At 39.7% G+C, this 23,596-nt stretch overlaps 2 protein-coding genes and 1 long non-coding RNA gene across 3 annotated transcripts; all 3 read right to left on the reverse strand.

Annotated features, from left to right (window-relative positions):
• Positions 1-830: 830 nt before the first annotated feature.
• LOC149048813 (uncharacterized) lies at positions 831-7,324 on the reverse strand. The gene is made up of 3 exons (XM_089201921.1): positions 6,597-7,324; positions 3,129-3,389; positions 831-2,177 (listed from the first exon to the last, which is right to left on the reverse strand). Exons 1-3 carry the CDS (start codon positions 7,069-7,071, stop codon positions 886-888), a joined length of 2,028 nt encoding a protein of 675 aa, XP_089058047.1. The 5' UTR covers positions 7,072-7,324; the 3' UTR covers positions 831-885.
• Positions 7,325-9,216: 1,892 nt separating this feature from the next.
• Positions 9,217-17,669, reverse strand: LOC149048814 (uncharacterized). The gene is made up of 3 exons (XM_089201920.1): positions 16,533-17,669; positions 12,514-12,774; positions 9,217-11,557 (listed from the first exon to the last, which is right to left on the reverse strand). Exons 1-3 carry the CDS (start codon positions 17,119-17,121, stop codon positions 10,266-10,268), a joined length of 2,142 nt encoding a protein of 713 aa, XP_089058046.1. The 5' UTR covers positions 17,122-17,669; the 3' UTR covers positions 9,217-10,265.
• Positions 17,670-18,356: 687 nt separating this feature from the next.
• On the reverse strand, positions 18,357-23,176 carry LOC149048815 (uncharacterized). The gene is made up of 3 exons (XR_016185295.1): positions 22,208-23,176; positions 20,516-22,110; positions 18,357-20,239 (listed from the first exon to the last, which is right to left on the reverse strand). It is a non-coding gene; the product is annotated as an uncharacterized LOC149048815 (long non-coding RNA).
• Between the last annotated feature and the right edge of the window lie 420 nt (positions 23,177-23,596).

The raw sequence follows: 23,596 nt of genomic DNA on the forward strand, positions 1-23,596 counted from the left end.
TACCGACAGACCTAAAATTGAACCGTCAGTAGCCTGTAGTGCAGGTGTCTTATTAGCTAGCGCGAGGTAACGCTATAAGCACGCGGTCGTTTACTCGACCGGCCATGTTTATTTTGGAGTTAGAGTGGACGGTGGGGGTAGGGGGGGAGGGCAAGAATTTTCACTCCCCCATCCTACCCCTCTCCTTATTTTTGACCGTCGACCACCCCCTTGGTCCAAATTATTTCTCTCCCCAGCCTTCCGCTGCCATTAAAATCAAAGATGGCGGCCATAATTTTCGTCAAGAAAATACTGAGCACTCGCTCGTCAAAATTACGCCTGCTCTGCAGGCTATCAGTTAAACATGGTCGTGAACTTGTAATAATTGGTCTTGCAGCATTGCAAGGTTTTATCTTATTTCAAAAGCCAATGTCCACAATTATGGTAAACATCCAACTCCGCAGAATAATTAACGTATAAATTGCCTACAAAAACAGCACAAAATAGTATCACGGGTCTATCGAATTTCCGTTTGCAAAATTCGTCAAATTTAACCGCTTTAATCCAAATCTTACTTCGCCTGCACGAGTCAAATTCCGCTATTTTCCAGTTCTGTCACTCTTCGCCTCGTGGTGGCTCAATATATATTTCCATTGTAAGGCAATGATCTTTGTTTACCATAGATAAAAATCGATAACGATTTTATGCATTCCTATTGGCTAGCTGTGCAATTTGTCCATGAAAGGAAAGAGAAACCCAGCCGGATTTTTACCGTCTGTCATATGCGTACGTGTGATCCCCGCATTCGAAAGGCAGCTATTTTTTTAAAAATATTTACTATACGTCCCTAGTCCAAGATTTTGAGTTTACTTTATTGAGTCAAGGTCTTCACAGAGAGCAAACTGATTATTTCACCCTAGATGAAGAAATTGTCGAACAGTAACAGTATTTCCGAAGTAGAGGAAAATTGTGTGAGATACAGTCTGCCTGGTTTTTATAAGCATCAATCCGACTTATTTCCGCTGTAAGTTCAGGAACACCTTGCTTCATTCGAACCGAAACTTCGTAAAATCCTTCGTTCGGAGATGTTGTAAATTGTATCTGATATAAAGTGTCCCTGACGAGAGTGTTTTCAGTCTTTTGGCCCAACAGCGCTTCGCAGCCGTCACATCTGTCATCTGCGGCGTGCTTTGCCCTTTCAAATCTTTGCAGGGCTTCCTTCGGCATCTCACGAAACGCGCTCTTTATTTCCTTCAACTGCAGCCGCTGACATAGTTTTGATAATTCATCGGTATGTGACGTCAGATCATTAATATGCTTTAAGACAAAAGCTGCTATTTCTTTGACAACGGGCTCATCGAGTGACACGGCTTCCAAATCAAGACAAGGGCAATAATGATCTGCTACACCTGTACTTGCACATGTGCGATTTTTCCTCTCAATTCGGCTAAAAAGGCTCTGACCAGTGATAATTCCGCTTGGATACTGTGGGTATGAAAGAATGTGACGTAGAGTAGCGTAAACGTCAAACGGTGATGTAAGAATATGCGAATTGTTAACGAGATTATTGTTGAGGTCTGGGTACTTTTCTTGAAACCATTTCGGTAAAGTGATTGACATAAATGGAAGCCTTTCTTCGAGTTTACCTTGAAGTGTTTTCCTCAAATTTGAGAAGCGCGCTCCATGGTCACTGAAAATAATCAGCATTGTATTATCTAAGAATGATTCTTTCTCAAACTCATCGAGAAATATTTTTAGATCATCGTCTACGTAGCCAATCGTGTTTATGTCATCATGAGAAATTGCACCGTGTGAGGCGAAAGCAAACCTCGGCCGATCCCTATATCTACGGAAGAAACTCAGTAGATATTCAAAAGATACATTGTGAGATGCTCGGCTGTTGACACAATGTGCTCTCAAAAGTTTGTCTGCCTCCATCCAGAATGGTCTGCCGTAATGGTCAGTAGGAGGGTCTCGGAAACCGTTTAAGCGATAATTGAACGCTGCAGTTCCTGGTGAATCTTCTGAAAAACAAGTAGCGTATCCTTTTTCTTTTAGATCTTTAAAAATCCACCGCCAGCTGTCGACAGTTTTCGATGAACTTTTTCTCTTTCGTGCATCCTGTTGGTTTTTCTCCGGTAAACCAGTTAACATTGCAGCCAGCTGGGCAGTAGTGCCATCTCCAACGATTGTCTCACCTGTCAATTGGGTAAAAATCAAGGAAGACTCAACTGATCTTTGCTTCACACAGAAAGGAAGGCGTGACTGATTTAAAGCTATGGCTGCGCGTACGCTTATAGTCACCAAATGACAAAACAAAAAAGGAATGTTTCACTCTGAATAAGGGGATATCACAAATTGTAGAAAGAAAGGACTCTTATAAATTATAGTCACCAAGGCGTTGAAAACACAGTGATAGTGTTAGATTACTAGAAGTACCACTTGCCTCACTTTTTCCGTTAGGTAGGGGAAATGGACGAGCTGGTAAGGCTTTCTTTTCTTTATTTTTAGAGCGGAGCCGATTTCTATCTTTTCAACCTTGCGATGGAATAGCCTAGGAAAATGGACTACCATCCTCAGGGCCATTACCATTTGAAGCGTTAAATATTGTGTCACCCAGAAAATCTACAGCAATCGATTCGCACGCAGATTCATCACTATCAAGTTTTTAGCCAGAGAGCTAGTAAATCGTGAACTATTAGGCGGGACCTTAGACCCGCGATAGTATTTTCCTTCTATGTTGGGAAAAAAGCAATGACTTTTTGCTGAAATTGGAAAACACTACATCTAAGAGCTAACTGGGGCAGAGAGAGAAACCACAGTCGTACCAGCGGGAAAACAATAAATGGGAAACAGCAGGGATGTTTTGGATAAAAGGAGAATAGTCGTCGACAAGCTGCTGTTATCGCAAATTTCCGGAGAGGGTTATGGAAGCGGCCTTATTTTCCCGGCGAGGAAGAAAAGGCGAGTCAGTTAACGGGGGTGTAAGGTCGAGAAGCAGGGTGTTTTGAAAGGTTAAAGCTCTTCTGGGGTAACCTCTAATGCAAGAGGCTAGTCACGGCTGTTTTTTTTGCATCGATAGGCGTATTAATAACCGATTACATCATTTGCGGGTAAAATTAAGTAAAATGGAGTTTTATGGGACTTACCTCGCATAACAATAGAGTTTAAATTCGTAGTCAAATGTTTCCAGCTTTTGGGTAATTTTCGTTTAAAGTTAGCAGTTGACGTAGAATCAAACATAACTAGCGCAACATTTAGTGGAATACCGCCAGGTTTCTGTTCCCTTTTGAGAACTTCCTGTTTAGGAAACACGTGCATGTGTACGTCACTTTTCGTGGCTCCCGAAGACGTCACGACCTCGACTCGGATAAAGTCGTGATCCACCGCTGCTTCACCATGAAAACTACCTGAAAAATAAACGAAAATATAGACTTTTGATTAACACCTTGTACTCAAACATCTGTATGCATATTTTCCCTTCTGTTTTCCATACATTCCTTATGGCACCAAAATGCTTCTAAAGTTGGTGACAATTTCTTCCATTCTCATTCTCCGCTTGTGGTATCAACAATCTTATGTCCTTCCCTGTATCGAGTCTTTTCAAAAATTTCCAGTTTAGAGGTTTCTAACAGCCCGCGGCCACATCAACCTTGACACACGACCGTTGAAAACCAGCTTGGTAACCCACAGGCGGCCCAAGCTCACGTCTCGAGAAAAAGCCAACGATGATTTCATGACGCGTTCATGAATTCATCGTTGGCTTTCTCGAGACGTGAGCTTGGGCCGCCTGTGGTGTCGGTTGCGCGGGGAAGATTGAGTTTTTAGTGTATTGAAATGAAACTACAGTATATTTGCTTGGATTCTGCGTTGGATTTGTGGTCGCCCTTCATTTTGAGCTTGGATTTTGCACTTCTCGGCTCAGGCGTTCGGAAATGGAGTGTTCAGCCTTGGGCTTTTCTTATGTACGTTGAAAACGTCGAAATGAACAACTCGCTAAAATGGGCTCTTTTCATCAAAGTAAGCGGTCAGATAACAAATGATACACTGTGGAAGTAAAGTGAGGTATTTTTTTTGAGAATTTGACGTATTTTTTTTATTCCTGAGGGCGGTCGTAAATATGCCCATACAAACTCTTATAATTCCGCCATGACTGTTATTGTGCAAGATGATCATCTCACAGCTGGAGCTTGGGCCGCCTGTGGTGAGTCATGCTTTGGTGCTTTCATTAAAACATGACAACCTTGCAAATGGAAACACTGACAATGATCTACAACATTTACGTGTTATGCTTGATATGGTGTATGTTGTTCCTCGTTGTTGAAGGTTACAAAATAAACACATCATTATTGAGGATTATTCGAGAGACAGAGCCTTTAGGCACAGTTGCAATGAGTTTTACCACTTGAAGCTGTAAAACAACGCGATAGAATGCGATCCCAAACTCATAGAGCATAGAGAAATAAGTTTGAAGAGTGTCTGGGACTTGTTTTCGAGTCAAAATTTCTGTGTTAGCTGCAAACTGTTGACTGAACACGCACGACAGGACATTATGATAGGCACGATAGGTCCAATAATGATAGTGACGAAAGTGGCGATGAACTGGCAGAACAAATTAGCCAGTGCAACATGCCCACACGTAAGTGCAGCAGCAAGCAGGTTCGAGTTCCTGCAAGCTATCACGACATTCTCTGACTTTAAAGCCGGAAGTGAGGTGGTAAGTTGTAAATTACTTTCACACAATGTAGATACAATACAATGTTTAATAAATGTACTTGTGTTATTCTATTTCATCTGGCAAGTAGTTATGAGTAACCATTCTGCCCTATGTAAAGCATTTTTAATAAATGTTGTAAGATCAAAGCTTCAAGCTTACGTTACAAAATAAAACGGTATGGAAAGAAATAAAGTACTACTGCACGTGCTGAGTAAGAAGAAAAATGCTCAAATGTTTTCCTTTTCAGACATGGAAACGAGATACTGCAGTGTAGTGTCGCCTGATTTAAACCTCGTAAAGCACTAATCAGGGAGAGAGAGAGGAAAAATCAGGGAGGAGAGAGAAATGGCCGAAAAAATTAGGGAGGAGGGAGATAATAAAGGTAAAAAAAAAACGGGCAGTTAAAACTTAACTGCCCGTTCCTCTCCCTTCTGACAAGTCAGTATTATGAGCCTCTTAAAACTAATTAAAGTAGCTCGGCTTCAGTTTCCTTTATCAGGAATTCGTAATAAATTCTTTCAGCAGGTGAATTTTGTACACGTTTTGTTGCTCACCTGGAGCGTAATCTATCTGAAGTTCACACAAGGTTTTCAAAAGGTTTTCATCACTGATTGGCAAACTTTTCCTCAAAAAATTAAAATTCTCTTAGAGGTCTTAAATTAGCAACAAAGCACTTAACCTAATAGCATCGCCATTAACTAACATGGCCGCCGAGATCGTTGCCAACTTTATCGGAAAAGAGTAAAAACATATTTACTAACGATGGAGAACTTAAGCAGATCCTATTCTGCCGGAATAGGGAGAAATTAATTCGCGTCGCGGCGACGCGAATTAATTCCTCAACAATTTAAGGTTTGCTTTCACATCAACCATCCAAGTGGAAAGCCCTTGTTCTAGCATTCTGAAAAAGTAAAGAAAAGAACTATAACCTTCTGATTCGTTGTTTGTGCTTCAAAAACTCTTTCCTCAGGGTTATTAAATCAAACACGTAAAAGTTTGAAGTTGCTAATCCGGTTGTTTTGGTTACTACTCCTTGACGATTGTTGATAATAGAAATGCGCCTGTGCGTGAAAGAAAATGCAAATTTCCCACGTTGCGCAACTTTGTGAATTAATAACTGAGTCGAATTTTCACTTCTAACAGTGAATCATTCACAAAGAAACTTTTTCATGGATACAATTTTCTAGTTAAGTAGGCTATTCAACTGTAGAAGGTTTATTACTCCACCGGCTGTTATTGTTCTTCTTCGCAAATTATATTTATGAAAGTTTCTTTGCATGACAAAAATGCAAATTTCTTGCGTTCCTCGCTGAAGACTCAGTGAGTCACGGAAAAAATTCTCAGTCCTTAGTCGATTCTTCAGAAAGAAAAGCTTGCCAAAGAAGCAATTTTCTCTCTATATGGTTGTCCGCCAAAACCAAGAGGAAAGAAGTAATTTGAGTTAAGCAAAATTGCTTGGGGCTTTTTTCAACTAGTTACCACTTGTTTTTAAACTTCCATGACCAATCAATGTTTTGCGAAGGTTTAAAACCGTTGAATCAGACCAACAATATCTTTTACATTGACATATATTCCTCGGTAATCGATTACACCGAAAACATTCAGGAAATAAAAGCTATTAACATTAAAAATAAAGCTCCGCTTTTGAGGTCAGTTTGGCCTACAGAATCCATGCATGCTGTTTACCGTTATTCATTTTCACAAGGTTTCGCAACACATCGACAAGCAGTTTTAAGTCGTTTTTTATGAGCATGTACTTGCAAGTTACCAAATCCAATATGCTCTGTTTTAATTTACTTGCAAGATTTTTGTATCGATTCAATATCAAGCGACACAGATGCGTACCTAGAGAAGAGCAAGATAGATGCGAGTGAGCTTAGGTCAGACATTTGCAACTTACCTTTCTGATCGCTTGTTTCGTTTTGAATATTTACAGGATCCGATAACACAACACTGAAGTCGTTTCCAGGAGCCCTTAAAATCTTTCTGTACTGCGCAGAAACAAGCCCTTGGCCTTCAATCCGAAGCACGTTGTTGTCATAGCTTGAAAACCTCGGTCCTTGGCAATTTAGTTTTCCAACATCCCTCATAAACTTAACCACACTCGGATGGAATGGATCTACGTTAGGAACTTTGCAAGCAATAATGCTTCTATCCTCTTCTATTTCTTTGGTAAATCTAATTTCAGCCTTCTTGGTTTCATTGTCTTTCAATGTCTGGGTGGGGTTTGACAAACCGTTAGTAAAGGAAGGAGTATTTGTCAATCTTCGGTAGACGAGGCCAAATGAAAACAAAATGAAAATTCCAGTTATAAAATGCCATTGGATGCGACGACGTTTCCTACAAGTATTTCTTGCTAGTTTTAACATCGACATTTCAAGCACAAGCTGTTCGCATAAACATTTCCGCAATCGCCAATGCGCATACCTCAACCTAGTGCCAGATCCCTCACGGGACAAGTTGTTCGCGCGTCATCAATGTTTGTTGAACTTCGGCGGGAAACAGAGTCAAGAAAAGCCTCAAACGTTTGCAAAGCTTTCTTCGTTCTACGATGGGCTGAGGAGATCGTTACTCTGTGTGGGGATGCGACCATAACCGCAGATATCCCAAAAAGAGCGAAAATTTTGAAGAACACCTTTTATCTACATTTCGTGGCAAAACGTGTAGTTATGATAATATCAGCTTCCACCAGTAGGTTACGCTTTTCACTACCTATTTGGCCCAGTGTTTATATTTAGTTAATATTTTCCTTTCCAGAATCATCACTTTTCCTTTCATTCTTTCCTCAACGATTCTGCGTACCGTGTATTCTTTCAGAAATAATACAAGATTTGGACCATCTCGCGTGAATGGGTCGCGTTTTAAATGTCTGTTGGTCGAAAAACTTATGTCAGACTTGGAAACCCGTAACGAGCTGAGCCAATAGCAGAGAAGCTGTGAAGTTTGGTGTAACTTGTCCAGTGTCACAACAACGGTTTCGTAGGTGAGACCAAGGAAGATCATTCTAGTAGAGGGAAGACAGTCCTTTGTCGGTGAGGATTCGAGACCCAGGTTGGTGTAAAGTTGTCCAAGGTGCGTGAAAGCCAGTACCGCTTCATCATAGGACGCCAGCCTCGACGCCTCGAAAGTCGTCATTATAATTTACACAATCAAAGTGAAACGATGTACGGAAGAAGTGAGCGGTAGTGTTGGTAGTGCGAGGGTCGCCGCGCGGAGGCCAAACGGAGAACAAACTCGAAATGTAATAAATCCTGCCAGCGATAACCAAGAAAGATGTAGTCCTTGGGGTCTACGTGGATTTGCCTGTATGCGCGTTTCAAGTCTTTCTTGAAAAGGTAACAAACTGGGCCCTTAGCTAAGATAGGGTCTACGAAATCTGCGGAACGAAGGAGAGTAAGGTAAAGTCCGGAAGTTTGCAGTATGAACAAATATGTTCTGCACCCTGTTGTTGAGACGAGCTGCTGCAGGAGCCGTTACGGTTCCACTCATGGCAATAATTCTGCCGCCGGTTGCTATTGTGTGCGGTGGAATGGTTTTTGTTGTGGTTGGCAGTGAGAAGTTTCGTGGGAAGACGGTTTAACTCTAATATTGAAGCGTTCGATTTCGCTGAAATTGTCGCCCCAATTGGCACGTGTGACGTGGAAGGATAAAACAGCGTGCCATTGATATTTGGAGGCGAGGCGCATGAGGGACATCAGTGTTGTTGCATTAAGGCTTGTGTGGGTGGGGTTTGTGAAGTCAAAATATCCAGATATCCGTAAACAAACTCTGTGACCGAAAGATCTCTAGTTTTTTATTCCTGAGAGACCGAATGGAATGAATAAATTATTTTAATATTATTATTATTATTGTTATTATTATTATTATTATTATTATTATTATCATTATTATTAATGTTATTATTGTTTATTTAAATTTAAAGTTGCTATCTGTATGTGGCTATTTTTATTTATCATTTTTATTATCACCACTACGAGATAATACCATCACACATGGCTGAGATTGCTCCAACAGACCATCTTGTTGGAAAGGTTTGGGAGGAAAACGCTTTTGGTCAATCTCCCCAATTTGTTACGATGTTTTTCGGAAAGAACGTCACAGAAAGCACAAAAAGGAATAAGTTCATCGACAACTGTCGATAGCTGGGGCTGGATTTTCAGAGATCTAAAAGGCCACTGGTTTTTCAGAAGATACACCACAAAGTACAGCATTCGATTTTCGTTTTCCGAGACCCTCCTACTGAAAATGACAGCAGACCATCCTGGTTATTCCTGAGAGACCGAATGGTCTGAATAAATATTTTAATACTATTATTATTATTATTAATGTTGTTATTATTTATTTAAATTTAAAGTTGCTATCTGTATGTGGCTATTTTTATTTATCTTCTTTATTTATTTATATTTTTATTTATTTATAATTTGGAACTGTATAAGTGTGGAAGTCTGAAAATATGCAAATAAGTCTTAACCTTACTCGCATTTATCTTAACTTGCATTGTGATGACGTGTTCTGTGCTCTTTTACCCCAAGTGAAAGCCATTTATTGCCAAATGTAGCTACTACAGACAACCGCCTTAATGAATCCAGCCTGAGGATTTAGGTCTATAGTTAATAATTTATGTCAAACGATGAAAAACATAACATTAACTAAAACTCATTGAAGAAACGTCTTCCTTATTACCGTCAGACCTAAAATTGAACCGTCAGTAGCCTGAAGAGCAGGCGCCCTATTAGCTAGCGCGAAATAACGTTATAAGCACGCGGTCGTTTACCCGACTGGCCATGTTTAATTTGGAGTTAGAGTGGACGGTGGGGGTAGGGGGCGGGGAAAGGGCAAGAATTTAACTCCCCCACCTTACCCCTCTCCTTATTTTTGACCGTCGACCGCCCCTTGGTCCAAATTATTTCTCTCTCCAGCCTTCCGCTGCCATTAAAATCAAAGATGGCGGCCATAATTTTCGTTAAGAAAATACTGAGCACTCGCTCGTCAAAATTACGCCTGCTCTGCAAGCTACAGGTTAAACATGGTCGTGAACTTATAATAACTGGTCTTGCAGCATTGCAAGGTTTCTCTTATTTCAAAAGCCAAGGTCCACAATTATGGTAAACATCCAACTCCGCAGAATAATTAACGTATAAATTGCCTACAAAAACAGCACAAAATAATATCACGGGTCTATCGAATTTCCGTTTGCAAAATTCGTCAAATTTAGCCGCTTGAATCCAAATCTTACCTCGCCTGCACGAGTCAAATTCCGCTATTTTCCATTTCTATCACTTTCCGCCTCATAGTGGCTCAATATATATTTGCATCGTGACGCAATGATCTTTGTGTACCATAGATAAAAATCGATAACGGTTTTACGCATTCCTATTGGCTAGCTGTGCAATTTGACCATGAAATGAAAAAAAAAACCCAGCCGGATTTTTACCGTCTGTCATTTGCATACGCGTGATCTCCGCATTCGAAAGGCAGCTATTTTTTAAAAATATCTACTATACGTACTTATAGTCCAAGATTTTGAGTTTACTCTATTGAGTCAAGGTCTTCATAGAGAACAAAATGATTATTTCACCCTAGATGAAGAAATTGTCGAACAGTAACAATATTTCCGAAGTAGAGGAAAATTGTGTGAGATACAGTCTGCCTGGTTTTTATAAGCATCAATCCGACTTATTTCCGCTGTAAGTTCAGGAACACCTTGCTTCATTCTAACAGATACTTCGTAAAATCCTTCGTTCGGAGATGTTGTAAATTGTATCTGATATAAGGTGTCCCTGACGAGAGTGTTTTCAGTCTTTTGGCCCAACAGCGCTTCGCAGCTGTCACATCTGTCATCTGCGGCGTGCTTTGACCTTTCAAATCTTTGCATGGCTTCCTTCGGCATCTCACGAAACGCGCTCTTTATTTCCTTCAACTGCAACCGCTGACATAGTTTTGATAGTTCATCGGTTTGTGACGTCAGATCATTAATATGCTTTAAGACAAAAGCTGCTATTTCTTTGACAACGGGCTCATCGAGTGACACGGCTTCCAAATCAAGACAAGGGCAATAATGATCTGCTACACCTGTACTTGCACATGTGCGATTTGTCCTCTCAATTCGGCTAAAAAGGCTCTGACCAGTGATAATTCCGCTTGGATACTGTGGGTATGAAAGAATGTGACGTAGAGTAGCATAAACGTCAAACGGTGATGTAAGAATATGCGAATTGTAAACGAGATTATTGTTGAGGTCTGGGTACTTTTCTTGAAACCATTTCGGTAAAGTGATTGACATAAATGGAAGCCTTTCTTCGAGTTTACCTTGAAGTGTTTTCCTCAAATTTGAGAAGCGCGCTCCATGGTCACTGAAAATAATCAGCATTGTATTATCTAAGAATGATTCTTTCTCAAACTCATCGAGAAATATTTTTAGATCATCGTCTACGTAGCCAATCGTGTTTATGTCATCATGAGAAATTGCACAGTGCGAGGCGAACGCAAACCTCGGCCGATCCCTATATCTACGGAAAAAACTCAGTAGATATTCAAAAGATACATTGTGAGATGCTCGGCTGTTGACACAATGTGCTCTCAAAAGTTTGTCTGCCTCCATCCAGAATGGTCTGCCGTAATGGTCAGTAGGAGGGTCTCGGAAACCGTTTAAGCGATAATTGAACGCTGCAGTTCCTGGTGAATCTTCTGAAAAACAAGTAGCGTATCCTTTTTCTTTTAGATCTTTAAAAATCCACCGCCAGCTGTCGACAGTTTTCGATGAACTTTTTCTCTTTCGTGCATCCTGTTGGTTTTTCTCCGGTAAACCAGTTAACATTGCAACCAGCTGGGAAGCGGTGCCATCTCCTACGATTGTCTCACCTGTCAATTGGGTAAAAATCAAGGAAGACTCAACTGATCTTTGCTTCACACAGAAAGGAAGGCGTGACTGATTTAAAGCTATGGCTGCGCGTACGCTTATAGTCACCAAATGACAAAACAAAAAAGGAATGTTTCACTCTGAATAAGGGGATATCACAAATTGTAGAAAGATAGGACTCTTATAAATTATAGTCACCAAGGCGTTGAAAATACAGTGAAAGTGTTAGATTACTAGAAGTACCACTTGCCTCACTTTTTCCGTTAAGTAGGGGAAATGGACGAGCTGGTAAGGCTTTCTTTTCTTTATTTTTAGAGCGGAGCCGATTTCTATCTTTTCAACCCTACGATGGAATAGCTTAGGAAAATGGACTACCATCCTCAGGGCCATTACCATTTGAAGCGTTCATATTGTGTCACCCAGAAAATCTACTGTGATCGATTCGCACGCAGATTCATCACAATCAAGTTTTTAGCCAGAGAGCTAGTAAACCGTGAACTATTAGGCGGGACCTTAGACCCGCGATAGTATTTTCCTTCAAGGTTAGGAAAAAAACCAATGACTTTTTGCTGAAATTGGAAAACACTACTTCTAAGAGCTAACTGGGGCAGAGAGAGAAACCATAGTCGTACCAGCGGGAAAACAATAAATGGGAAACAGCAGGGATGTTTCGGATAATAGATAAAGAGAGAATAGTAGTCGACAAGCTGCTGTTATCGCAAATTTCCCGAAAGGGTTGTGGAGGCGGCCTTATTTCCCGGTGAGGAAGAAAAGTCGAGTCAGTAAACGGGGGTGTAAGGTCGAGAAGCAGGGTGTTTTGAAAGGTTAAAGCTCTTCTGGGGTAACCTCTAATGCAAGAGGCTAGTCACGGCTGTCTTTTTGCATCGATAGGCGTATTAATAACCGATTACATCTTTTGCGGGTAAAATTAAGTGAAATGGAGTTTTATGGGACTTACCTCGCATAACAATAGAGTTTAAATTCGTAGTCAAATGTTTCCAGCTTTTGGGTAATTTTCGTTTAAAGTTAGCAGTTGAAGTAGAGTCAAACATAACTAGCGCAACATTTAGTGGAATACCGCCAGGTTTCTGTTCCCTTTTGAGAACTTCCTGTTTAGGAAACACGTGCATGTGTACGTCACTTTTCGTGGCTCCCGAAGACGTCACGACCTCGACTCGGATAAAGTCGTGATCCACCGCTGCTTCACCATGAAAACTACCTGAAAAATAAATGAAATACATATAGACTTTTTTTTCCCTTCTGTTTTCCATACATTCCTTATGGCACCAAAATGCTTCTAAAGTTGGTGACAATTTCTTCCACTCTCATGAAATAACTGTTTGATTCAGCAGTAAAATTGTGGGGAGAAATTATAGGTTACTTAATCGAAGAATTTGTAAGGATGATACCACATAATATTATTTCTCTGATAGCACAGAATATAATCTCTCTTCCTGAACAGAATATTATGTGTCCAATAAACTACTGTGTTTTTAAAACGTTTTCCAATCCCGGCCGAGAAAAGCAGTAACTGCACACGTGTAAAATTACGATAACTTTTTTACATGTGTTTGATATCACCAGTCAGCTGCAGAAAAACTCGCCATTCACGTCACTCGCCATTCGCATCACTCTGTCAGCTTGAGGAATGAATGGCAAAACGTTCACCATTCTTAATCCAGGATGGTTTGCTCATTCATTGATAGAGTCGACTTTTCTTGTCATCTAAGGCCCGTGGTATTTATTTAATAAACAAAATAATACATGGTTGCTTTTTGATATGGAATTTCTCTTTCCATTTTCAACTTCATATCATTCACGAGCATAGAAATGCAGTGCAGAAAATTAGTTGTGATTTTCAACTCTTCTGATTGTGGATCAAAGTATAAGAAAGCCATGGAAATCCACACTGAAAACATTGCAAATGGAAACACTGACAATGATTTACAACATTTACGTGTTATGCTTGATATGGTGTGTGTTGTTAACTGCCTACCCTGTAGCCCAACAAGCTATAGTTCCTCGTTGTTGAATGTTACAAATAAACACATCATTTTTAAGGATTATTCGAGAGACTGAGCCTTTAGACACAGTTGCGAAGAGTTTTACCACTTGAAGCTGTAAAACAACGCGATAGAATGCGATCCCAAACTCATAGAGCATAGAGAAATAAGTTTGAAGAGTGTCTGGGACTTGTTTTCGAGTCAAAATTTCTGTGTTAGCTGCAAACTGTTGACTGAACACGCACGACAGGACATTATGATAGGCACGATAGGTCCAATAATGATAGTGACGAAAGTGGCGATGAACTGGCAGAACAAATTGGCCAGTGCAACATGCCCACACGTAAGTACAGCAGCAAGCAGGTTCGAGTTCCTGCAAGATATCACGACATTCTCTGACTTTAAAGCCGGAAAGGAGGTGGTAAGTTGTTAATTAGTTTCACACAATGTAGATACAATACAATGTTTAATAAATGTACTTGTGTTATTCTATTTCATCTGGCAAGTAGTTATGAGTAACCATTCTGCCCTATGTAAAGCATTTTTAATAGATGTTGTAAGATCAAAGCTTCAAGCTTACGTTACAAAATCAAACGGTATGGAAAGAAATAAAGTACTACTGCACGTGCTGAAGAAGAAGAAAAACGCGTTTCAAATGTTTTCCTTCTTTTCAGACATGGAAACGAGGTACTGCAGTGTAGTGTCACCTGACATTACGGAATCGCGCCCATTGAAAAGCGTCGCCCGAGAAAAGTGGGGTACCCATGATGCTTTGCGGGCGCAATGACCTAGGAATGAGGTTGCAAACGCTCACCGCCAACTTTGGTCGCTTTAGATCTGAATTGACAAATTCCCAAACGGGAGTTGTAAAATTTCGCTTTGCGTCCGTTTAGAGACAATGGAGATACGATTGGAGCAATTAGCATTGTTTCAAAGTGACGAAATGCTATTTTCGTCGGTAAAGAGCGAGGGGGCGTTTGCATATCAAAAGAGCGTGAAGTGTTCATCCGTAAGCTTATGAGCGTGAGCGTGCACCTACGTGGAGCGAGAATCTACAACGTATACTTAAGCTTTTCGAAAAGTAATTAGACTACCGACGTGTTATCTGAAACTGACGGCAATAACGGGCCAAAAAGGAAGGTAAAATTCCGCACAGCCCCACACTACATTATACGTTCAGTTCTTGGATAGAGTGACAAAAACAATACTTTACCATTGGGAAAACAGATTTGTTTTACGATAGTATGGGGCAGTACGGAAATTTTACTAAAAGGAATATTTCTGTGATGTTTTGCTTTCTTGGCGAAGTTGATGGTCGAACCTCGCAAATCTGCCGCATTTGAGTCTTAACACAAATTGAAAACCCGGCATTTGAAAGGTAATTTAATTTTACATCTGACCGATTTTTAAACAATATAACCTAATCAAGATAACGCCACTAATTACGTCTATTCTTCTTCGATGAAAAGCGCTACGTTTCGGTTGTCTGCACAAGAAACAATACTTTCGAACACTGCGTACACGGGGGATTACATGATTGACAGTCGGATTGACAGGCCTGCGTGAAGTTACGCATGCTCTCTTTCTGTTTTCTAGCTTATTTGCATTTTCCCGTGCGACGTTTTTCAATGGGCGCGATTCTGTAATGTTTAAACCTCGTAAAGCACTAATCAGGGAGAGAGGGAGGAAAAATCAGGGATGAGAGAGAGAAATGGCCGAAAAAACTAGGGAGGAGGGGGATAATAAAGGTAAAAAAGAACGGGCAGTTAAAATTTCACTGCCCGTTCCTCTCCCTTCTGACAAGTCAGTATTATGAGCCTCTTAAAACTAATTAAAGTAGCTCGGCTTCAGTTTCCTTTATCAGGAATTCATAATAAATTCTTTCAGCAGGTGTTATTTTGTACACGTCTTGTTGCTCACCTGGAGTGTAATCTATCTGAAGTTCACACAAGGTTTTCAAAAGGTTTTCATCACTGATTGGCAAACTTTTCCTCAAAAAATTAAAATTCTCCTAGAGGTCTTAAATTAGCAACAAAGCACTTAACCCAATAGCATCGCCCTTAACTAACATGGCCGCCGAGATCGTTGCCAACTTCATCGGAAAAGAGTAAAAACATATTTACTAACAATGGAGAAATTAAGCAGATCCTATTCTGCCGGAATAGGGAGGAATTAATTTGCGTCGCGGCGACGCGAATTAATTCCTCAACAATTTAAGGTTTGCTTTCACATCAACCATCCAAGTGGAAAAGCTCTTTCCTCAGGGGTATTTAATCAAACACGTAAAAGTTTTGAAGTTGCTAATCCGGTTGTCTTGGCTACTACTCATTGACAATTGTTGATAATAGAAATGCGCTTCTGTGAATTTATAACGTCGAATTTTCACTTCTACCAGTGAATCATTCACAAAGAAACTTTCTTCAGAAAGAAAAGTTTGCCAAAGAAGCAATTTTCTCTCTATGTGGTTGTCCGCCAAAACCAAGAGGAAAGAGGCAATTTGAGTTAAGCAAAATTGCTTGGGGCTTTTTTCAACTAGTTACCACTTGTTTTTAAACTTCCATGACCGATCAATGTTTTGCGAAGCTTTAAAACCGTTCAATCAGACCAACAATATCTTTTACATTGACATATATTCCTCGGTAATCGATTACACCGAAAACATTCAGGAAATAAAAGCTATTAACATTAAAAATAAAGCTCCGCTTTTGAGGTCAGTTTGGCTTACGTGATCCATGCATGCTGTTTACCATTATTCATTTTTCACAAGGTTTCACAACACATCGACAAGCAGTTTTAAATCGTTTTTTATGAGCATGTACTTGCAAGTTACCAAATCTACTAATGTTTCCAATATGCCCTATTTTAATTTACTTGGAAGATTTTTGTATCGATTCAATATCAAGCGACACAGATGCGTACCTAGAGAAGAGCAAGATAGATGCGAGTGAGGTTAGGTCAGACATTTGCAACTTACCTTGCTGATCGCTTGTTTCGTTTTGAATATTTACAGGATCCGATAACACAACACTGAAGTCGTTTCCAGGAGCCCTTAAAATCTTTCTGTACTGCGCAGAAACGAGCCCTTGGCCTTCAATCCGAAGCACGTTGTTGTCATAACTTGAAAACCTCGGTCCTTGGCAATTTAGTTTTCCAACATCCCTAATAAACTTAACCGCACTCGGATGGAATGGATCTACGTTAGGAACTTTGCAAGCAATAATGCTTCTATCCTCTTCTATTTCTTTGGTAAATCTAATTTCAGCCTTCTCGGTTTCATTGTCTTTCAATGTCTGGGTGGGGTTTGACAAACCGTTAGCAAAGGAAGGAGTATTTGTCAATCTTCGGTAGACGAAGCCAAATGAAAACAAAATGAAAATTCCAATTACGAAATGAAATTGGATGCGACGACGTTTCCTACAAGTATTTCTTGCTAGTTTTAACATCGACATTTCAAGCACAAGCTGTTCGCATAAACATTTCCGCAATTGACAATGCGCATACCTCAACCTAGTGCCAGATCCCTCACGGGACAAGTTGTTCGCGCGTACGCAATTGATTGTCATACTATGCAATTGATTTTTTTTCTATTAGTGTTAACGATCAACCATTACGCGAGATTGAAAGTATATTTGTTCTGTTTGATTGTTCAAAGGTGCAATTGTTCATCCGTTGATGCTATTAAATGTTAATACATATGCAATTAGCGTTATTGAAAGTTCGTTCGCGTTCATTAATTTCATGGAAGTGCTAATGAATGTATATTTGCCGTATAGTTTCAACTGTTGACGTTAATTAATGTACATTTTGCGTAAATGATCAGCAAAAGGTGTAATATCAGCTTCCACCACTGTTAGAGTTACTTTTTATCTCATCAGTCACGAGTAGGTTACGCTTTTCACTACCTATTTGGCCCAGTGTTTACATTTAGTTAATATTTTTCCTTTCGAGAATCATCACTTTTCCTTTCATTCTTTCCTCAACGATTCTGCATACCGTGTATTCTTTTAGAAATAATACAAGATTTGGACCATCTCACGTGAATGGGTCGCGTTTTAAATGTCTGCTGGTCGCAAAACTTATGTCAAACTTGGAAACCCGTTACCAGCTGAGCCAATAGCAGAGAAGCTGTGAAGTTTGGTGTAACTTTTCCAGTGTCACAACAACGGTTTCGTAGGTGAGACCAAGGAAGATCATTCTAGTAGAGGGAAGACAGTCCTTTGTCGGTGAGGATTCGAGATCCAGGTTGGTGAAAAGTTGTCCAAGGTGCGTGAAAGCCACTACCGCTTCATCATAGGACGCCTCGACGCCTCGAAAGTCGTCATTATAATTCACACGATCAAAGTGAAACGATGTACGGAAGAAGCGAGCGGTAGTATTGGTAGTGCGAGGGTCGCCGCGCGGAGGCCAAACGGAGAACAAACTCGAAATGTACACTGTAAAATTAAAAGAGTTGATTTGGCCCCAAAAATGGGGCCAAAACGAGTGAGTCCAGTTTGGCACTCGCTTAGGGTCAATTCAGCCCCATTGAAATGGGGCTGTTTTTGGCACCAATTTTGGGGCTGAATTGATCCCGTTGTAGGGGCCAAATTGGACCATGTGAAGGGTGAATTTGAAAAATACAGAGGCCACTTTGAAATTTATAGGGGCCAAAACAGCCCCCGAAATTTCAGCCCTCTCACAAATGGCCCCTTTAAAAAAAGCCAATTCAGCTCCAATGTGGGCCACTTCAGAAGTAGAGGGCTCTTTCCTCTCTATGCTGATTTTCCCCCTTACATTCAAATAATGAAAATACACCACATACTTTATCTTTCCAACACTCATTTATTAGGTTCTAGATATTGTTTATGTAAAAACCTTTTATGCTACCTGATTTTACAGTTATTAAGAATCTTAATTGTGGTATAAAACAGACAAACTTTGAAACATCTTGTGAAAGAATATAGCATACATACATATTTAACATTAATTCAACCATTTTCTAAAATAGATCTCTTCCCTAAATCAGTATACTTCTTAACAGTGCAAGCATTGCAAGAAATTACACCCAAGAGACACTTGTGAGTAAAGCTGCCCTTTTCAATGACTTAGCAAATGTAGTAATGTAAAGCAGCTTATAATTAAGACTGATTTAAAGTACAGAAAATTATCAAAATAAGACAGAGGAACAAATGGTCCAGTTCCTGCACAAGAATATAGATCTTGTTTGATTTGTGCATATGAAAAACAAAGAGCCTTAGAGCAGCAAAGAGTATTCTTCCAGTGGATGTGAGAATACATGCACTCATATTGCTACTTTAGATATTATCAAAATATAAACTATCAGCAAGTACTACTGCAGGCATTTGCCAAGTCATTGAAAATAGAGGAAACAGTGACAAGAGTCTGCCTGTGCCCAATTTCAAGCAATGCTTGCTCTAAAAAAAGTCAAAATTGCCTTTGACCGATTGTAAGAAAATATAAATGAGCCAAGTAACCCAATGAGAGCATCAAGAATCTTTTCTTGTGAGAAGTGACAAATTACACTTCCCTCTGTTACTATATTCAGGTGATTGATGTATTGAAGATCTCCAACAATTAAAATTTTGGCTGGACATAATCTCTGATTGCTGAATCAACATCAGCTACTCTATGCAATAAAAACGAGTTTTACAACCACATTAAAATCAAGCCAAAGTGCAAAAAGTGCCTGTAGCCAGAAAAAAAAAGAATGTATATATATACACACTTAAGTTAAAGAATTAAAGGACGCATCAATTCTCTGTGACTGAGTTTTGTGCCTAAGCGCTTGTCAGACAGAAAAGTTCTGTTTGACAAGTGCTTAGGTGCGAAATTCAGAGTCACAGAGAATTGATGTGTCCTCTTTAATTCTTTAACTTATGTATACTTAGCTCTGCTACCACAGCATTGAGCACTTTATGCCAAGGTAGACTCTACCCCACATTTACATATATATATATATATATATATATATATATATATATATATATATATATATATATATTGTTTTTCTAAAACTATAAGCTAAAACACCAGAAATGGAAGTGGAAGTTTAGCTCAATGTGTGTAATTTGTCTCCCATTCAAGACTTGAAAAACTAATGTATGACACCCAAAATATCTGAAAAAAATCAGCTATTCTATGTCCAATATTTATCTAATGGTTTGACAACAGGAATATTTTAAAAAATTTGCAAAATCAAAAAAACTAAACAAAAAGGCAAAATTAATACAACCCCAAAGTACTTGAACCTTTGTATCTGGACTTCATTGGCAAATGGGCTCAGAAATTTTAGCTGTTCATCTTAGTACCAAAGTAGCAGTTCTTTGGACTTGTACCTCCAAAATGGTCACAACTTCATTAAATGCATGCGATGACAAACACACAAGAACAAAGGTCATGAACTTAAAAGGTGAGAGTGATTATTTTGCAACTTTTTAGTTTAAGGCAAGAGATTCAGCACCACAAAATTGTCTCTTTTCACTGCAAGCAGAAGAGGTGAAGCAATAGATATTTAGACCATACCTATCCATTCAGTTTCCAAGTCAACTTAGTCTAGTATCCTGCTAACCATACAAGGATACTCTGCAATAATTTTTTTTTTGCAATCCACTGTTGCTCAGAGTACTTTAGGCTGCTGATGAGATATCCCTTTGGGGTATCCAACTCTACTGAGGCAGAGAACTGTACAAAAAAACAAACAAATGAGCAAATCAATTTTTTGTTGGAGAACAGTAAATTTTTGCAACTACAAAGTTGCAAAATATTTGTAAGCAAACTGTGCATAAGAAGTAAAAACACAATAATGGTGATCGTTAATGATGTATTTTCACTAAACTGTATATGTACTTATCAAGAAAAGAAATCATACCTCTATGCACTTCAGTTTTAGTTCAGTATTCATGAATAAATAAGGATTGCTTGTAGACTTAAAAAACAAAACAAAGAAAAGTTTCTTACCCTCGATGGTAGTTGGAATTTTGAAAGCCATTCAGGAGGAACCTGTAGGTAAATATTTGTTTTCAAAAAAATTAAACTGTCTGATAACATCCTATCAATTCACTAATTTTTTAATTTACCAGATTTAAAAATTGGGTTTACTTTGTTTTATGCATGGTGCAAGTAAATACATATCTAATATATTTCAATAAAAATAAAGCAAATCTCGCCATTTTTGTAGGTGCAATCCCCGAGATTTGTCATCTTTAACTGACCAACTGGCACCTTGTGTGTTTTCCTTTAGGATATAATCGAAAGAAAGTAATCGATAATGTACTCTTCACCATCCTGCTAAGTTTAATATACAAGAACTTACTTAGACAGTGCTCAGTTCTGTCGCCTCGTCCGTAAAACAGAGATCCTTGGGCGATTTACCCTTTTCTTTCGGTGCCAATGTCACCTCTAAATTTTCATAATCGCTGATGTTATCTGAATCATCAATCGACGTTTGAACCGTCTTATGCTATCATCGGCCATCCCCTGGGGGGGACCCTGGGCAAATTCAACGTTGAACGGGGACTTATACGGGGATTTGAACGATTAACTTACCGAGGCGGGGGAAATGAGGGAGGTTTGTTTTCCAAAAGCCTTGCACCGCGGGGAATACAGGGGACTTTGCAAACGAAACAGGTCAATTTCAAGTTGTCTTAAATGAGTAAACATGAAGACCGCTGTGCAGAAGAACGTGGTCCACCTTTCTCCTCGTGTTTGTGATGGCGACCTCGGCGGATGGCGCAGGTATTGTAATGTAAATCCATTTCCATCGTGTTATTTCCGCTATTGCCTTCTTCAGATATGACAATGGCAGAAATTTGAAAATTTGAAATTTGCATTGTTACGAACATGTAAGCACTATTAAAACATGACATTTCGTTAAGGGTATAAAGTACTGTTTTCTTGTCAGGTTTCTAGCTGCTCAAGGTGATTCCCCTCAGGGAGGGGAACTTTGATTCCTCTGTGTCCCCACCTAGGAGGGGGAAAATAAGAACTTTGACAGGGTCCTTAACAAAGTCCCCACCCTTGCCCGGGGTTCCCCCCCCCCCAGGGGATGGCCGATGATAGGTGCATTACTCGAAGGACTTAATCTGCACGCCGAAAGAGTGAGAGCCAGAAAATCAGCTTAAGTGGATACAAACAAAGACATAGACATAAAAATATCAGTTCATCTTTTCAAGAAAAAGATTAAGAATTCAGAGTGAGAGATCCTAAAATCAGAGAATCTTGAAATAAGTTAAATCCATCTTGTGCAAATGCAGTATTCGAACTGTAACCGTCTCTATCTCTCGGCGCCAAAATTTGATCACGTGACTTTAGTTGCGAAACCGCTGAGACTCAACAAGACTCGGGAGAAGAGGCGAACCATTCATGCGTCAAATTCTCTGGTGGGAAAATTAATTATCGTACCGACGAAGAACTCGTGTCATCTCTAGGTTCAACGTTCATTGCAATCAATTTCTTGAGCTTTAGACGCTCTTTTATAATAGGGATGTAGTGCCTTGGTACGTCTGCATCTTGGGCGATGGCAAGGAGATCTTGGCCATCGCAACCGTCTTTTTCTGCAAGATAAGATACGAACAAAGATCAATGGAGCAGTCAAGTTTGTGAATGTAAAGTTGCAGTAAAATACGTTGTTAAGAAATTTCTTTTGCCTACCTTTCCTTTCTTAAGTCTCATTCCATGCGACTGTAGCCAAGAAACAGCCTCTTCAGTGACGAATTCGCTGCTATAATTCATTATTGTTTCCAACGCACGTGGTCTAGGTTCGACTAATGCCATCACAGGCAGCTCACGCTCACGTCTCGAGAAAAAGCCAACGATAAATTCGTTGTGTGACTCGGTGTTCAGTTACGAGAGGAACCGTTGAAAATTTGAACACTTTATAAGGAATAGTATAGGGAACGAAATATGGTCGAAAAAAGAAAATTATTTTTATATTTTCTTTTTTTTTCAAAAATTGCACCTCGTTGGGGCCAAATTGGTCAATCCTACTTGGCTCTTGGAAGGGCCAAATTGAGAAAAAGTTCCAAAGTAGAATTCATAGGGGCCAATTCAGATTTTGGAGGGGTCGAAATGGTACCTGTCTCGCCCGTTTTGGCTCAAATAGTCTAAAACGAACCTTGATGGGCCAAACTGGCCCTCGAGAAATTGGGGCCAATTTGGCTTTTGGGGTCAATTTGGCTCTTTTCATTTTACAGTGTAATAAATCCTGCCAGCGATAACCAAGAAAGATGTAGTCCTTTAGGTCTACGGGGATTTGCCTGTATGGGCGTTTCAAGTCTTTCTTGAAAAGGTAACAGCCAGGGCCCTTAGCTAAGATAGGGTCTACGAAATCTGCGGAACGAAGGAGAGTTAGGTAAACTCCGGAAGTTTGCAGTATGCACAAATATGTTCTGCACCCTGTTGTTGAGGGGAGCTGCTGCAGGAGCCGTTACGGTTCCACTCATGGCAATAATTCTGCCGCCGGTTGCTATTGTGTGCGGTGGAATGGTTTTTGTTGTGGTTGGCAGTGAGAAGTTTCGTGGAAAGACGGTTTAACTCTAATATTGAAGCATTCGATTTCGCTGAAATTGTCGCCCCAATTGGTGCGTCCGGCGTGGAGGGATAAAACAGCGTGCCATTGATATTGGAGGGATAAAACAGCGTGCCATTGATATTGGAGGGATAAAACAGCGTGCCATTGATATTGGAGGGATAAAACAGCGTGCCATTGATATTGGACGCGAGGCGCATGAGGAACATCAGTGTTGTTGCATTAAGGCTTGTGTGGGTGAGGTTTGTGAAGTCAAATTATCCAGATATCCGTAAACGAACACTGGGGCCAAAAGAACTCTACTTTTTTATTCCTGAGAGACCGAATGTACTGAATAAATTATTTTAATACTATTATTATTATCATTATTAATGTTATTATTATTTACTTAAATTTAAAGTTGCTTTCTGTATGTGGCTATTTTTATTTATCATTTTTATTATCACCACTACGAGATAATACCATCACACATGGTGGAACTGTCATGTTGCTGAAATAAGTAAAAAAGTTGC

The sequence above is a fragment of the Pocillopora damicornis genome, chromosome 3 (assembly GCF_964200805.1).
Source record: "Pocillopora damicornis chromosome 3, jaPocDami1.2, whole genome shotgun sequence".
Lineage (NCBI taxonomy): Eukaryota > Metazoa > Cnidaria > Anthozoa > Scleractinia > Pocilloporidae > Pocillopora > Pocillopora damicornis.

Bases quoted from the DNA above. Each gene is read 5' to 3' on its own strand.
- LOC149048813 (XM_089201921.1), bottom strand. From the start codon at position 7,071: ATGTCGATGTTAAAACTAGCAAGAAATACTTGTAGGAAACGTCGTCGC. The intron at 3,390-6,596 runs GTAAGTTGCAAA...TTTATTTTTCAG, and splicing joins CGAAACAAGCGATCAGAAAG to GTAGTTTTCATGGTGAAGCA. The intron at 2,178-3,128 runs GTAAGTCCCATA...CCCAATTGACAG, and splicing joins AAACTCTATTGTTATGCGAG to GTGAGACAATCGTTGGAGAT.
- LOC149048814 (XM_089201920.1), bottom strand. From the start codon at position 17,121: ATGACAATCAATTGCGTACGCGCGAACAACTTGTCCCGTGAGGGATCT. The intron at 12,775-16,532 runs GTAAGTTGCAAA...TTTATTTTTCAG, and splicing joins CGAAACAAGCGATCAGCAAG to GTAGTTTTCATGGTGAAGCA. The intron at 11,558-12,513 runs GTAAGTCCCATA...CCCAATTGACAG, and splicing joins AAACTCTATTGTTATGCGAG to GTGAGACAATCGTAGGAGAT.